Genomic DNA, 17542 nt, shown 5'->3' with positions numbered 1-17542 from the left:
TAAGAATGTTGTATAACCAGCAGAGTGTTTTTGCAGATTACAGTTTGTGTCTGAATGCAATCCCACGCCTGAGGTATGTGTGTGAGCACAACTAGAAACTGTTACAAAGCATCTGAATCTAGGCACAGAGTGTACCCAAGGACACGATGGTCTGAGAAAAGAGCACACACACACACGTCGGCTGCACTCAGCAGACTACCCTGTATGAAGATAATAACAAATATGTAACAGTTTGTGTGATTTAATAAAACTAGCTGGAGCCAGAGAGAGCGCAGAACTCAGCTGGTTGTGATGGTGAACAGACTGCGGAGTCTGTCAAAGCTGTGTTCTCCCTCTTGCAACAGGTGAAACTGGAGTAGTTGTCTTTGTCTTCTTTAAACTCAATATCTCTCTGCTCTACATCAGGTCTACAGAATTCGGGGTGGTTTGAATCACCACAACAATACTGACCCAATTTTATGTTAGCATTTCAACAGAAATGTCGTTTTAGAAGGACATTGTGTTGTTGGTCCCCGTATTTGACCGGGTTTTATATCTTAACACCAAATTAAAGACGGCTAACGTGACAGAGTGAATACCTAGCTTAAAATGTGCGCGCGTCCAACTTGACCATGCCCGTGAACGGTAATAAACTTAGCAATATGATGTGGAAAGATAGTTTTGTTATATTAAACATGACTTAATTTCAGTTGAAAATTACCGTGGGTTGAGAAAAATATAACGTTAACCCCCCACAGTGACTGTTCAAATAAACGGTTGAACACGACGGGCGACACGTTTGATATGATATGATGTACAGTCGTCCCTCGCTATAACGTGGTTCACTTTTCGTGGACTCACTGTTTCGTGGATTTTTTTAGTGTAATTTTGCATGCTTTTTTTTTACAGTGTACTGTACAGTATGAACGCACATTGTGTTCTGCGTCCCAAATTGGCTAAGGGAGTACTCTACAAAGTGCGTGTAAAAAGGTGTATAAAAGTGTGTGGTTAGGGGTTTTACGGCCTTATTATTTTTAGAACGTATCCCCCGCGATACACGAGGGACCACTGTAATGCACAGTTATTATATATTCGGGTTTTGGGAAGCAGTTTGCACATGTCTGAAAAAATTGACCGCGTGCCTCCCCTTCGGCTTCGTCTGACATCAAACGGCTCGTAATGTTGTTTCAACAAAACGTAACGTGAGACCATATTTGTTAGAGTGAATTTACGTCTAGCCTCCGGTAACGTTAACCCCACAGACGGGTGTTTTATTTTGAAGTAGAAAGTAGTCCGTGTGAAATGCTGCTAACTGTCGCAGTGCATGATGTACCGTCAGCCGTAGCAGCTGGTGTCTCCCACTTTGTTTTCTCATTTGCGTGCTCTGAGGCACGTTGATGAAATCACAAACGTTGTCTGTTTGAATTGTTACAGTTGATGCAGGTGACGTGAGTCCCAGACCAAGCTTTTATGTGATTTGACTGCTTGTCATTTCTGCAAAGAGTTTTTCATCAGTCGGTGTGAGGGTCTAAGGCAGTGTTTCTCAATCCTGGTCCTCGGGGGCCACTGCCCTGCATGTTTTAGATGTTTCCTGCTCCACCACACCTGATTCACATGATCCACATGATCAGCTCGTCATCAAGCTCTGCAGTGGCCTGATAACGAGCCACTCATTTGAATCAGGTGTGGTGGAGCAGGAAACATCTAAAACATGCAGGGCAGTGGCCCCCGAGGACCAGGATTGAGAAACACTGGTCTAAGGAGATGTTGTTATGATGCCATGTAAAGCCCTTTGAATTTTCAAATTTAACATGAATCATAAAGTTGGCCCTGTTGGCTGCTCTGTTGAAAACCATGCACTTGCTGTTATATTTGTGTTTTTATTATAATAAGCATACTCTGTTGTGACAATTATTCTCTGCAGGAACCATGTTAATTAAAGCCAGGCTTGGAGATGTCCAAAAATTTGTGCGAGTAACGGAACTGCATTTGGAGGAGTTTTTGATTACAGGTAAGAAATTGGCATTGGAATTAGGTTTTCCATCAGAAGCTTTAAGGTGCTGGTGTATTAAACAGCCAAAAAAAAAAAAAAAAAAAAAAAGTGATCGCCCCTGCAAGCATTGTAACCTTGTCAGTTTACGGTTAATAATTGGTTAATGATCGTCCTTTATTGGTCAGAAAAAAATCAAAATGTGCATCTCTAACATTAACTCATAAGTCTGGTTTACACAAGCATTTGTCTTTTCCTCTAGCATTTGCAAAGTTTGGTGTGCCAGCTGTGACAGAAGGTGTGAAGGTTGTTGACAGTACGGGGACCGAGTTGGATGATGACGTGTTCGAGGATGTTGTTAAGGATCCTTCAGTGGGAGTGCTAACCATCAAATATGACACTGGTTTGTCTCAGTTACAGTTGTAATTCATTGTACAGTATTTAATGGACATACTAGGTCCTTGTGGTTAGTATTTTTTCCTTTTATCTACTTTTTCTATTTTGTTCAGAAGAATCTGTCATGGCACCATCTTCTGAGCAGTCGGAACTACCATCCCTTGATTCGTCTGATTCTCAAGAAACAGTCATCCTTTCAGAGAGTCCTTCCGCTAAACGGCAAAGGCTGGACACAGAAGCCAAGAACGTGAGAATTAACACACAAACACCAGAGCACAACAGGAATTATTTTTAAGGCCACCAAGGCTGTAAAAAGAATATAATGTCATTTTAAAGGGACTATGAGGAGTTTTGAAAAGTGAAGTTTTCACACTCCGTTTCCCATGAGCCTCTGCACGCACGGTCAGTGAAATACTTGGACCGGTGCAAGATGGATGAAAGCATTTTCATCAAGAATGGGATTTAGAGGTTCAAAGACAATCAGACTAGGAAATGCTGGGCAAGTCAACCACTAAGTAAAAAAAAAAATAACTATAAAGACAAAACAATGTATTTATCAGAAATGGATCCATTAAAAATTGTGGGTAACGTAGATTCATCCGCATTAATATGAGACTTTTTTTTTATAACCAAATAGAAACTCCTCAGGGTTTTATTTAAAGACCATTTGTTTCTGACCATTTGTTTACTTATTAATGTGATGTATTCTCAACATTCTAAATTGTTTTGCTTTTTGTCTGAAGTTAGTGGAATCCATTCTTACCAAGAAACCTGGTGGAGAACACATAATAAATGAATACAGTCGAAGCAAGTCCCTGACAGATGAAACCAGGAGGAAAATGGTGAACATACTGGCAGCTGACCTGACAGAAAAGAATGGGTAATTTTTAAATAGTTTTTAGTTTACTCACTGTAGCTTTTACATAAAATTCATAACTATGTTAAATTCCAGTGCATATAAGAAATCTTTACCATTTTATATCTTTATATCTTGCAGTACATCACCACCCAGACAGGTGAAAGAAAAGTATGCCAGAGGAATTGTGAGCTTATTCCCCTACCTCAGAGATCCGTTCTCCAGGACCGGTCATGTAAGTCACACACTAATGGCTGTGATAATGTTACATGCGATATTGAAACACTTTGATTTCTACTAGACCATATTTTTAAATAAGTGATATAATTGCTCTGCATACATGAGTCCTTTGAAGTTGCGGTTGTGGAACTATGGCTAAGATGGTGTTTTTTTTGTCGCACTCTTTTTCAAAAATGGGGCTACAGGTAGGACAAGGGAGGAGTAGTGAATTCATATTCAAAATGTCCATCTTATTTTGTTCACTAAAATCACTTGAGTGCGCCTTAACTTAAAAAAAAAAAAAAAATGGAGTGTCTGTTTTTGTTATCCTTTCACCCTCCAAGGAGCATTATTATTATGGCGAGAGTGGCACTGGGTACTTGGCCTGGAGGATTAAAACTATTCAGAGATCCACTGCTAGAGACAAACGATCATCATATAGAGGTAACACAATAATATTACGAGGAGGAGAAAAGGAAGAAGAAGAATTTTTTTGCTCAAAATGTTATTTTTCCATTTTGTGCAGCATCATCTGAAGGAACATCTCGTGAAGATGGGCTTGGAGGACCGGCTGCCAGACGAGAGACCCAATTTGTTCCAGAGAGTGTCCTGAGCGAAGATGAGTGTAAGGAAGCAATTGCACTGATGAAACATTGTCCTGATGAGGACACAATCAAGAAGAAGATGAAGCTGACATTTGACTTCCGCCGCAACATGGTCCTCGACCCGCAGCAGTCAAGCAACGTGCTGTCTCTTTTTCCACGTTTCAAAGACGTCAAAGGCCTGGTAATTGCTTTTCATTATTCTGACAGCATTTTATAATTCATTCAATCATAATTATTTAAAAAGTATGTGTATTTTAGTAAAGTCAAGCAATTAACACAATTCATTTGGCTGTGAAATCTTGAAGTTCTCCATTATCCTCACCCTAGGTGGAACAGGATTTTGTTCTGATGTTTGGAGAGGATGTCTCCGGCAAGTTTCTTGAAAAATGGACGACCGCATTCAAGAAAAAGATCATCCAACAATGCAGAAAGCTTCCATCCACCAGTGAGCTTGAAAATCTCCTCCTGGCAGCTGATAATCCTGAGGATGGCACTGAAGTGGATGATAACATTGGTAAGTATGAATTGCTTTTGAAATAGCAGAATCACTGAATTTTGCTGATGGTCCACATAACATTAAATTTGTGTATTTACAGGTTGGAACAGTGACCTCATCAATTTTGCTGCTGTTACACCTGATTCCCCCCTCTGCCCAGGGTCGTAAAAGACCAGGAAAGGTGTCTGCTTCTCAAGCAGAGAAGCATCTTGTGGTCTTTAAGAAGGTTTGTATTTGTTCTCAATTTTTATACCTTTTTTATTTGAGGATGTTTCACTGAGGGAGCCCCAGTTTTGCCGGTCATGATCACATATACACACACACAGTTAATGTCCCTCTCAATTACCCTTTTTGGTTATTTTAAAGCATTCTCTGTGGTCTTTAAATAATTTTTAGCCAAAATTTGAACAGCACAAAAAACATGATTTTCATCGGATGGGGTCTTTAAGTACTATACAAATACACATGGAAACTGATTTTCTTGTGCAATATTACAACCATGTAATTGTAATAGTCTTGCCGTGTTTTTGTGTTTTTGTTTTCTCAGACAGGAACCAACATCCAAGAGCATCTTGATAGCATCACATCAAGCGCACAACCCTACCTCCTGGCTTTAGGACGAAATAAGAAAACGGTTCACCAGTTCTTTGTCATACTGGACAAAAATGCCATCAGTTGCAGGTCGGCTTCCGCACTTGGTGCTTTTGACGAACTGTTTAAGGTGCACTATGTCTTTGCAACCACTTACAATCCCATGTTGTACAACATGTTCACATTCATCCAGACTACTGTGTACAACATTGATGTTGGAAAAGTGAAGGAGAGCCCCCGTGTGGCCTAGGTTCGGGCTAGGTTGCTTCACTAGTACTTCTGTATGACATGAAGTGTTTCGTTTGTCAGACTGAGTTAACTTGCGCTAATACACTGGTTAGGCATTTACGGGTAGTTCATGGTTACTTGGATGGAAAAAATCTTCGTCTTAAATGTGCGCAGTCTGGATGTGGCCGTGTACTTGGAACCTTTTCTGGGTTTAGGAAACATTTAAACACTAAACACACTGACAATGTCAACCAACAAGTCAATAATGATGTCAATATAAGCAGAGCAGATCTTGGTGATGCAGAAGAGCTGGTGACGGCTAATGTAGAGGAAACGGCCACAGCATCTACCCCACTGACAGAGTCGAGTAGCAGTACTTTAGATATGTGCGCTACTGCTATTGCACAACTCAAAGCAGCTGGATTAAGTCAGTCTAATGTTAAGAGGTTTGTCTCATCCATGGAAGAAGTTATTTTTAAAATTCACAATCAGGCAAAGGATGTAGCTTTACAGTGCTTGTCTCCACAGGATACTGAAAATAGGAACAAAATAGAACAGTCCTTTTAGACTTTGGAAAATCCATTCACACCTTTAAATTCAGAAGCAAACCTAAACAAACACATAAGAGAGAAATGGGGACTTGTTGAGCCTGTTCAAAAAGTGCTTGGCACAAGATTCAACAGCAGGAGAAACAAAACTACTGGGACATATGACCAAGTCGTTGTAACGGATACTTTTGCATATGTTCCAATTTTGGAAACACTGAGGAGTATTTTACAAAAAAAAGAATTTGCAGACATGACCAAGCCCAGGTATAGTCCCAAGGATGGTGTGTATGCAGACTTGAGAGATGCCACCTATTTTAAAGAAAGTCCCCTATTTTCTGTTGAAAAAGATGCCTTGCAGATTCAGCTGTTTTATGATGACTTTGAAACTGCAAATGTCCTGGGACCCAAAAGGGGTTTACATAAATTAGGTGCTATATATTTTACTTTAAGAAATTTCCCCCCAATCTTTAATGCGTCTTTGATTAATATTCATTTGTGTGCTCTATTCCATGCACAAGACATAGAGCGATATAGTTTTAATTTGATACTTGAACCACTTATTAATGATCTGAAAGTGCTTGAGACAGAGGGACTTCAAATTCCAACTTTTGAACATAAAATTCATGGTACTGTAGTTCAAGTCACTGGCGACAATCTTGGTTTGCATGGTCTATTTGGCTTTGTAGAGTCATTTGGGGTGCGATACTGCTGTCGTTTCTGTCTCCTTGAGAAACACTGTTTTCAAACTGTATTTTGTGAAGATGATCCAGAAGTTGTTTTTAAGAACTGTTGACGCATGCACAGCACTGTCAGACTGTACAAACAGATCCTAGGCTGCCTCATGTATATGGTGTGAAACACAGCTGTCTGTTGAATTCACTGGAGTATTTCAAGACAGCCAACAACTTCTCTGTAGATATAATGCATGATATTTTAGAGGGGGTCGGTCAGTTTGAGGTGAAACTGATTCTGAAGTACATTCAAGGTAACTTCCTAAGTGCTGAACAAATAGCTGGTAGAATACATGTGTATGACTATGGTTTCAATCAGCAGCGAAACCGTCCACCTCTGCCAACAGATAAGTTGATGGATGGCAGTAATGACTTGGGGTTGAATGCCATACAATCTTGGTGCTTGTTACGCAATACACCTTTACTATTTGGTGATTTGATCGAGACAGATGATAAACACTGGCATCTCCTGCTTTTGCTTCTACATATTAACATTGTGTTTTCACCAGTCCTGTCAGAAGGCATGACCATATACCTCAAACATTTAATCATTGATCATCGGCTGTTCAAGCAATTATTTCCGGAAAAAAATCTCTTGCCAAAGCACCACTTCATGATACATTACCCTCGTAGCATAAGGTACATTGGTCCGATTTTGCATACATGGTGCATGCGTTACGAGGCCAAGCATAATTTCTTCAAGCAACAATTAAAGCTTTAAAAACACAACATTAGCCAAAAAGCATCAAAATTATATGGCAATGTATCATGAATCTTTTAGCAAGGAAAGATTAATTGTAGGTCCAGGAAAAATGATGACACTTTATGAGTAAAAACAGGGTGCAGCAATTGCTGAAAAACTTGGAACTGTTTTGTCAACCAGTGTGTGTTCTGCCAAATGGATAAAATATCACGGTACTGAGTATCGTTGTGACTTCATATGTACTGAGGTAGCATGTGAGATGCCTGTGTTTTGTAAGATCAAAACAATTGCTCTAAAGGATGACTTTGTTTTGCTCTGTGGAAAAGTGATGGAAACCATATGTTTCGATGACCATTACCATGCCTTTAAGGTCAAGCTACATCCAGACACGGTTCTAAAAGTGTTGCACATAAATTATCTTTTTTACTCTAAACCATTTGATGTTCAAATGAAGTATGGTTCGACAGATACCACATGTTATATTGTACCGTACTGCCATTTTATGGAGACCTATGGTCAGTGTTCTTTTATTGTTGTTTTTATGTAATGTTTGTGTGTAATGTTGTCGTACTGGGGTGCCTGGCACGGCAGGTACTCATTGTACAACTGTTCACTTTTTTTTCTTTTTTTTTTTTTTTTCTAAAGTGCAGAACGTGAACAGTTCAGTGCTCTTGAACAACTAAAGGTTGGTTACAAATGTTAAATGCATCTTCAAAAAGTGCTTTTGTACAATAAAAAGTGAGAAGGTTAATGCATTTTTGTGGTAACTTGTTTTATTCAATAGTACATTTGTATTAAATTATTTATTGATTATTGGATGGAGGCAATTTGACACTACACCAGTGTAAAAAAATAACACTACATATTTATCTGTGCAGTGTTAGGAATTGACTCTACCTGAGTTGTTTTTTCACTGCAACAGAGTAAATCAACACATTAGTGTGCAAATTAACACTATTCTGAGTTATATTAGCCTCCAGTGTTAACCTTCAATAACTCAATGCAGTGTTAAAAAGCATTAGAATCAAAGTTAAATTGTCACTACAGTAGAGTAACTTTTCCAACACTGCTGAGAGTCATTTTTACTCTTTCAGAGTTATTTAACCTGTAGTGTTAAGTTTCATTAACACTGTCCAGTGTTAGCCAGTGTTAATTTTTTACTCAATTTTGAGTTAATTTAACTCTGAAATTTTAACACTATGGAAAGTTAATTTAACACCAATTCTGATAAGGACCAAATACACTTGGACACAGTGTTAAATTTAACTCTTTAAGTGTTGATTTAACACTGCAAAATGTACTGTGTAGCCTATACCTTTGGCTCTGTGTTAAAAGGGATGTCTTAAATCACTTGTGTCATAGACATGTTTACATTAACTATCAGAGCAGTAACCACTGTGAAACAGGTTATGGAAAACAGTTCTCAACAGGCTGCTGCACGCAGTGATACGAAAGGAGAGAAAATAGCACCACATGATTGTGAGGTTTGACTTTTTCATGAACAGTTTTGTAATGCAAGCAAAACGCTTTATTTTTGTGATTTTGTCAACACCAAAACCAGGCCAGAACTATGCTCACAGGATGCAGTCAGGGGAAAGTCACTGTTGATGCACGACACTGCTGATGGGGATGTCATACAGCTGCATGTCAAAAGACCTGAACTAGGCCTGCAATATATCAGCAAAATGTGAAATGTGCGATCACACTGTTCAATATCGTGATGACAATGTGACTTGTGATAAATAAGCAAATCTTCAGGTGTACATATCCATACAGTACACAAGGGCTATTCAACTTTGTCCACAAAGGGCTGCAAAAAAAAAAAAAAAAACCTGCAGCTACACCGGCCCTTTGTGAACCGAGTTGAATAGCTCTCCCTGCATCTTAATGGTTAATAATTGGTTAATGAGCCTGTTTTGAGCAATTTGGCCATAATTCTAAATAGTTACAAATTAGAGGAATGTTTATTACCTGAAATATATACACAGCGTTATGTTGCATCTCAAAACAAAAGTTGGTATATAGGTATTGTCTGTGTTAGTGCCCTTACCTGGCATTCTTTAATGAGGTGATGAACAGGTTCACCCAGGTAGATCATCAAAGATTTGAAGATGCACTCTCTTCTAATTGTGATGTCCACAGTCTGAGGAAGAATAGGTATTATTAAAAGCACATACACCCCAACTATTCAACTATGGATCCACTGAGAACTAACTCATACATAGATACCTCATCTAAAACCTGCAAAGTTGCCTTGGTCTGCTCTTTCACACGTCCTCCCTTGCTCCTGATGACCTCAAGCAGTTTCGATGTGTGCTTGTCCAACTGCGCTAAGAACTTTGTCTCCAAGGGAACTGTTGTCACCCGCATAAACTCAGCATTAATCTGGAGAAAGAAAAACAGCATGCAGAAAGAACTTTGAAAGTGTATTAAATAAATTCTCTTCTGTAAAGACCTATGTTTTGAAGGTTCAAAAATCATCTTTCATGAATGTCTAATTAATGGCATTAATAAATATATTAAGTCCCTCTCCTCTCAAAAATAGGTCTAAAAGTCCCTTACATCTAAAAACATACCTCTTCCATCTGAAAAAGTGCTGGCCATCTTGCCAACATGTCTTCAATGCTCGGCTGCTTATGCACTATTTCTTGTCTACGGTATCCAAACGTTTTTGCCATCTTTTCTTTTATTGTTTGATGGTTGTTTTTTTTCTGTAGTTCAGTCAAAAGGGAAACCCTCTCTTGTTCCAGGCTTCCTGTAGTCTCACCACTTGGCAAAGATGGAAAATGATTGGCCTCAGCTCGTCTAGGTCTCTTGACATTCTTTGCTGGGTAGGAGTCCCCTTGAGACTTGGATTTCAAAGAATTCACTGTGACCTCGGCAGATGTACCGTGTGCCTTAAGTTGGGTCCTGTAGTTAGCCATTTTCATCTTCATCCTATGCTTCCAACCATAGCTCTCATTGAAAGACCCTGGTTCTTTCAGGCAGGGGTGTTTCTTTGTCAGTGCTTCAGCAATGTCACTGAAGTCAGAATCTTCAGGGTATGGTGTGTATGCATAGATACATTCAGCTACTTTCTCCAATATGTCCGACAGCATTTTTGAGCTAGGTGTCAGTCTAGTTTGGCTTCTCAAGTACTCAGCATTCCCCTTCTGCAGTTGACATTCTGTATCATAGGAGAAGCGTGGGATTGGGAACTGTCGTGGCCACTGTTGGGTCCTTAGTGAGTCTGAGGAAGGGCTGCTAAGCAGTATTGTGTCGTCTGTATGCACAGACACTGAGGAGTCATCACTGTCCAGTCCAACCAAAGGGATGCTACTCACTGGGGGATCAAGTGCATACAAGACAACAGTTGAATCAGGGTCTAACTGGACTACTTTGAGAACTGTAAGATCCTTAATTACAGTTGTAGAGGTCAGATTCACAAATATGTTCCCAAAATCCGTGTCCTTGTACTGCAGCCTTATGAATCCCCCTAATCCACATGCATTCTTGACCTCATCGATTAACTCTTCCAGTGAATTGGGAATGCCATTGCGTAGCTCCATTCTCACACTGCTGTCTTCACTCAGAATAACCAGCAATCGAACGGATGTGTTTTCCGTCATGGTGCCCTGTAAGAGAGAGAAAAAGAGAGAGAGAAATATGCCTCAGTTGCTTATTAATATTTGTAATAGTTAATATTTTCAACATTAAACTTAAGATGATAATATATACAATGCACTAGAATAATTTTCCTGCTCCATCTCTCAGTAAACATGTGCAGTAGATTTGGCTTCCGCAATATTATAAAGCAATACTCTAGTGGAGTTAGAAAATAAAACCCTAAAGCACATTTTTTAATTACTTTTTTGTTGTGTTCCACTTTAAGACTGACCTTACACATGTATGTATCTTTTGAGTGTTATCAACCGCATTCCTCCAATTGTGTAGTCAGCCAATGGGTATGGATCTGACAGTTCATTCTGGTCAACCAGTTCCAACTTCTTCGTAGGACACGGTTTCAGTTCGTATGCCCTGAAATGTTCCCAGTACCATGCACTCAGCTTTCTGACGATGAAAATCAGGTTATCCTCGACAACAATCATCTGGGTTATTTCCACAAATTCCGGCAGCCCTGCCAATGAGCCATGAGCTAGGATCATTCCATTCCTGTAATTCAGGCCATTGTATGTCACACTTTTAGCCAGGCATACACCATCCAACTCTGGGTATCTCTGCTTCAGAGCAAATGCTATGTCCTCTTTTAAAACATCAATGGGAAGACTTGAAACATTCGCTACTTCCAGGGGAGATTTAGGAAAACTCCACATGTGAAGGTGATGTGCCATGAGAAACTGGTGTCTTTGTGCTAAGGACAGAAGCACATTTTTGAAGCAGGCTGTATGCCGCACAACTCTTTTGAAGAAGCTGTGCTTCGATTCGAAGCGCATGGTCCATAATGAAACCAATGGTCCAAAATCACAGATTAAGTGAGGATAATGTTCTAAAAAATGGTGTTTAGGTAGAAAGTTTGATTCAGGGAAAACCTCTTTGAATCTAACTCTGTGCTCAGAGATCTTCAAGTTCAAATATGCAATTGATTCCTGAGTCTGAACTGGAGATACAACAATTTCTACAATGTCCTTCAAATCCGCAAGGCTGGTTCATCAGTGGGCACTTTCTGTCCAAGTAGTAGTGGAAAAAATCTTATAAGGCACCAGTTTTCATGTGCGTTTCCACCGATTGTTTTCCTGGATGCATAGGTCAGTGGAATAGAGTGGGGCCGATTTGTTTTATCAGTCCATTTATAGGGAAAATCTTCTATTGCCCTGTTTAAAGCGTCCAAAGAGAAAAACATTTTGGAAATGAATGCAGTCAGACAGAGAGATATTTCAACCGGAACTATTCCTTTGAATAAATAATGGACAATGTCAGAAGGAAAACCACTAGTAACATTGAAAGTGGTAAGCTTTTCTGACAGAACACATTTACTCTTAACACCATAACAGTTGTTCAAGAAATTTTCTTCACAGGTTTTCAGATGATTTGTGTGAATCTCCTCAGTTCTCAGATAGAAAGTTCCAGCTCCAACTTCCTTGTCCTGAATTTCTGACCTATCTGCTGTACAAAACCTGCAAATATAGCTGCCGGAAAAACTCTCTACAAAACCAGCAATGCTGTGCGCCCCAAGGTTATCGGCGATAACACACTGCAATATACCCTTCAAAGTTTTTCCCAGCTTTTCCACAAAAACCCCATGTTGTTCCAAAGTTATGAGATCAGCAATCAAAGGCTCCAACACTTTTTTGTAACCATAGACCTTAACATCACTGCTATTGATCAATGCAGCCAAATGGATAGAGGACAATGAGGAGTGACAACCAGGTGGCAGATTGCCTAAAATCCAATACAAGGCACAGATTTTGTGTTTTTTCCGTGATGTCCCAAGGGGATTGCAAATTTCAAAGTCGTCAACATACAAAATCACAGAAATTGCACAGTCTTTTGAGAGAATAGCATTACTTTTACAGAGGCGTCCATCCCAAAATGATCTGTATACTTGTTTATCACTCTGCACTGGATGTTTTTCCTTCAAATGTATAGCCTTATTTAGTGTTGTTTCACAGTTTAAAAGCTGCTGCAAGGATTTGAGTAAAGGCACATACTGAAAAGTCTTATTCTTACAATCTAAAAAATATTCAATGGGTTCCACAACATTAAAGTTTTTTCTATAATATGCCTTCCTTTTCCATGCAGTCGAGAGAGGACCGCCCTTTCCTACTGCAGCTTTAACGGGATTTGTAGTGCAAAGTACAGTTGCTAACTCTTTTACAAGAGATTCATCAACTATGCAATTGTTACTTTTTAAGGAGTCCAGTAGAGTCTTCTGGGCGACAGGGACAGAGGCAGTACCAATTAAATATTGTAACTCATCAAGCAGTTCGGTTACAGCTGCACTTGGCACCAGAAAAGAATGTTCTAACTTAAGCAGGACCGAGGCTAACTGCACTTCAATAGATTGTGCCAAATTTCTTGGTTGTTCATTAGTAAGTTCTTCAGATGTTATATCATCATCAGATTGCTCAGTAGCACCGCTTTCAAAAGATTCTGCAACAGCAGAACTATCAACAGGTCCATAAACTATTCCTGGCTTAAAATCATGAATTGTGTGGGGGTTATGTTTTCGCCACTTGTGAGTATTGAAATCACCGTAAATATTTGTTTTATATGAACAATCATTAAAAACGCATTCAACAGATTCACAATTTCTTAAATGTGTCCCAATGTGTTTAAAGTAATCAGTCTCTGTAGAAAGTTGATTGTTGTTGCAGATGTGGCACTTGAATGCTGAAAAGCTATCTTCCTGTGGGGACTTTTGAGTAGGATGGCATTTGCTTAGATGAGTCAGCAGAGCTTTCCATGTTTTGCAAGTGCATGGGCAGCGCCGGTCCTGGCCACATTTGCGCCCTGGGCGAACGGTTTTAGGAGAGTGATCTAATTATCACAATTACCCTCATGATATTGTACTCAGAACTTACTACAATAAGACAAGGGACTTTCAAACTGGTGGTTGCACAGCAGGAACACAGTGGATCTTGAAGCTGCTCTCCTTAAATTAAAAGAGAAAAAAACACTTTAATGTTGGATATTCTCAATGTTCCATGAACTACATATAATACAGTTTCAAAGTGACAAAACAATATTATGCCTTCTGTTCTTTTTAAATTTACTATGGCTATGAAATAAAATACCTGACAAAACATAACTTTGTTCGTTCGTTCGTTTTCTTCCGCTTATCCATGTTCGGGTCGCGGGGGCAGCAGCTTCAGCAGGGAGACCCAGACTTCCCTCTCCCCAGCCACTTCTGCCAACTCTCCCAGGGGGACCCCAAGGCGTTCCCAGGCCAGCCGAGAGACGTAGTCCCTCCAGCGTGTCCTGGGTCTTCCCCGGGGCCGCCTCCCGGAGGGACGTGCCCGGAACATCTCACCAGGGAGACGTCCAGGAGGCATCCTCACGAGATGCCCGAGCCACCTCAACTGGTTCCTCTCGATGCGGAGGAGCAGCGGTTCTACTCTGAGCTCCTCGCGGATGGCCGAGCTTCTCACCCTATCTCTAAGGGAGACCCCAGCCACCCTGCGAAGGAAGCTCATTTCGGCCGCTTGTATTCGCGATCTTATTCTTTCGGTCACTACCCAAAGCTCGTGACCATAGGTGAGGGTAGGAACGTAGATCGACTGGTAAATCGAGAGCTTCGCCTTTCGGCTCAGCTCCTTCTTCACCACGACGGACCGGTGCAGAGTCCGCATCACTGCAGAAGCCGCACCGATCCGCCGGTCGATCTCCCGTTCCATCCTTCCCTCACTCGTGAACAAGACCCCGAGATACTTGAACTCCTCCACTTGAGGCAGGATCTCATCCCCGACCTGGAGACTGCACTCCACCCTTTTCCGGCTGAGAACCATGGCCTCGGATTTGGAGGTGCTGATTCTCATCCCAGCCGCTTCACACTCGGCTGCAAACCGCTCCAGAGAGAGCTGAAGGTCACGATCCGATGAAGCCAACAAGACTAGATCGTCCGCAAAAAGCAGCGACCCAATCCTAAGGCCACCGAATCGCAGCCCCTCGACGCCCTGGCTGCGCCTAGAAATCCTGTCCATAAAAGTTATGAACAGAACCGGTGACAAAGGGCAGCCCTGGCGGAGTCCAACTCCCACGGGAAACAGGTCCGACTTACTGCCGGCAATGCGGACCAAGCTCTGGCACCGAGAGTAAAGGGACCGGATAGCCCGTATCAATGGGTCCGGAACCCCATACTCCCGGAGCACCCCCCACAGGACCTCCCGAGGGACACGGTCGAACGCCTTCTCCAGGTCCACAAAACACATGTAGACTGGTTGGGCGAACTCCCATGCACCCTCCAGGGCCGCGCTAAGGGTATAGAGCTGGTCCACAGTTCCACGGCCAGGACGAAAACCACACTGCTCCTCCTGAATCCGAGGTTCGACAATCTTGCGGACCCTCCTCTCCAGGACCCCCGAAAAGACCTTCCCGGGGAGGCTGAGGAGTGTGATCCCCCTATAGTTGGAGCACATCCTCCGGTCCCCCTTTTTGAAGAGGGGAACCACCACCCCGGTCTGCCAGTCCAGAGGCACTGCCCCCGATGTCCACGCGATGTTGCAGAGACGTGTCAACCAAGACAGCCCCACAACATCAAAAACATAACTTATGTTGCCTTATTATTACACAGTTCTGTTTAGCTTTAGCAAAAAGAGAAATACAGCACAGTAAACAATAACACACAAACACAGCACAATAGCACAGTAAGCACCACAGTACCAGTAATATTCATAAGTATCTATCCACTATCCATAAGTCAAACACAAGAACATTTGCTCAAAAATAAAATAGCTTTCTAAATCACCATCCTCTCTCCCCTTATCCCACTTTCACCTGCCTGTCTGCTCCCATCTCACATCGCGCCTTCTCCCTCTATAACTTAAGTAAATACCCGCTTTGTATCTGACGTCACACAATACAACGCCCCCCCCCGAAATACAGTAACGTTAGGCTACGTTCAGTTCATGTTCGGTTAAAATATGAACGAGGTCATGAATGATATCGGTCATTGAACGCGTACAGCACAACATACGTCACACACGTGGCATCGAAGACACTTTTTAGCTAGCCCTCAGCAGTGACTCGACTTTTTGAATGACAGTGACCTAAAAATCATGCTCCAGTCTAATTTTATGTTTTTTTTAATTAAATTATCATTAAGGTATACACATTCAACAACATTTAATTTTAGTTCCTGTTTAATTAATATTCACCGCAGTTCTGCTGAGCTCATGAGACCGTGCTCAAGCTTCGCTGCTCCCACACACACGCACCATGCGGCCAGCTTCCTCTCCGGAGCTCCGGTGACCCATAAAACCTCCGCTCGGCCTTGACAACTGCGATTAAACCATGAATATAAATTAAAAAGTTTAGTTTAATTGAGCAAAGTATTTTTTTTTTATTCAGTGGAATGAAAAAAAACACATTAAAAAAACAACACCTTTGTTTCACTTTTTTCAGTGAAGGCTCTGCTCATATTGAGTCTTACTTACTGGACTTAAAATGGAGCACATCACCAAACTGAGACTAAAGGCATAACATGCAGTGAGAAAAGTAATGTTTATCCTGCCGAACATTTTTTACAACATTCATAGTAAAACCTACTAATAAACATCTTTACATTCAAAGGAGTACTGTTAAAAAGGTTTCGTAGCATGGAGAAGGAGGACTTCTGTATTTATAGATGCATGTCAAGTACACTCAAATTCTTGTATTCCAGGGGCTGTTGAAGCAGCCCTGAGTGGACTAATGTGATAGATTAAACCTGAACCTGAATCAGCCCAGGAACTAAACTACCTATAGGAATAGGAGGTATTTCATTTCAGATGTTGGTAGGCAGTTATACAAAGTATACCTACTTGTCTTTCAGTCAGCATTGAGTTCTAAATGCATTATTTAGTGGTGTTCTGTGAGCTGATTTTGTATTTTTTTTATTGATTGAGTGTGCCTGAAAAGCACACTATATATTATTCCCCATATGTATTATACTTATTGAGTGTGCCTGAAAGAGCACACGATATACTAGAATATTTGCATTTCCTGCGGGAAGTGCAGTGTTGATGCCCTCTGCTGAAATGCCTGGTGCATCTGTGGAAATTTGTATGAAAAGACTGTAGAATTGTAGAATATTTTGAAATCTTGTATACATTTGTAGAACATTCTAAGTGTGAAATAAGCTGAAAAAAGTTGAGTAATCTTCTTATATGTGCCATATTTATACTGTTTATATCTTTTAGATTTGCCACATTCTTTTCTTAGATATCTTTTAACTTGTATATATATTTTTATATTGTATGTTTTACATTGCATGTATATTGCTGTTTGCACCAGGGTAAACGCTATTTCAATTCTCTGTATGTACTGTACACACAGCAGCATTGACAATAAAGTTGACTTGACTGAACAAGTATAAATATACGAATATTGTGAAATATTGTATGACCTTTGTATGATAATTATAACAAAGTGTGAGATTAGCTGAAAAAAGTAGAGTATTATATCAAAACAGTGAAAATAGCCCCCCATCCCTCTGGCTTTTGTCAGTGGCAGGTTGGAGGTTGCCAAGCAACCAGCGCCATCTGCCGGACCCTAATTAGAGCA

General features: G+C 40.7%; 2 protein-coding genes across 4 annotated transcripts; one reads left to right on the top strand and one right to left on the bottom strand.

Moving 5' to 3' along the window:
* Positions 1 to 219: 219 nt before the first annotated feature.
* On the top strand, positions 220 to 5905 carry LOC109136798 (uncharacterized). 3 transcript variants are annotated; one of them, XM_027276481.1, is made up of 11 exons: positions 220 to 344; positions 1904 to 1990; positions 2232 to 2372; positions 2479 to 2612; positions 3109 to 3245; positions 3363 to 3456; positions 3785 to 3884; positions 3967 to 4226; positions 4373 to 4559; positions 4642 to 4767; positions 5089 to 5905. In XM_027276481.1, the coding sequence occupies exons 2-10, from the start codon at positions 1909 to 1911 to the stop codon at positions 4707 to 4709; spliced, it is 1203 nt and encodes a 400-aa protein (XP_027132282.1). In that variant the 5' UTR covers positions 220 to 344; positions 1904 to 1908; the 3' UTR covers positions 4710 to 4767; positions 5089 to 5905. The 3 variants fall into 3 exon arrangements, with proteins under 3 accessions (XP_027132282.1, XP_027132283.1, XP_027132284.1); XM_027276482.1 differs by lacking the exon at positions 220 to 344 and having other exon boundaries at positions 1739 to 1990; positions 2482 to 2612; XM_027276483.1 differs by lacking the exon at positions 220 to 344 and having other exon boundaries at positions 1739 to 1990; positions 3979 to 4226.
* A 2560-nt stretch (positions 5906 to 8465) lies between these two features.
* LOC113745045 (uncharacterized) lies at positions 8466 to 10349 on the bottom strand. Its single transcript, XM_027276480.1, has 3 exons — positions 9919 to 10349; positions 9572 to 9727; positions 8466 to 9485 (listed from the first exon to the last, which is right to left on the bottom strand). Exons 1-3 carry the CDS (start codon positions 10276 to 10278, stop codon positions 9345 to 9347), a joined length of 657 nt encoding a protein of 218 aa, XP_027132281.1. The 5' UTR covers positions 10279 to 10349; the 3' UTR covers positions 8466 to 9344.
* Positions 10350 to 17542: the final 7193 nt, after the last annotated feature.

This window comes from Larimichthys crocea, unplaced genomic scaffold (genome assembly GCF_000972845.2).
Source record: "Larimichthys crocea isolate SSNF unplaced genomic scaffold, L_crocea_2.0 scaffold389, whole genome shotgun sequence".
NCBI classification, from domain to species: domain Eukaryota; kingdom Metazoa; phylum Chordata; class Actinopteri; family Sciaenidae; genus Larimichthys; species Larimichthys crocea.
The sequence above is the reverse complement of the archived record's forward strand: the minus strand, read 5'-3'. Positions and strand labels throughout refer to the sequence as shown.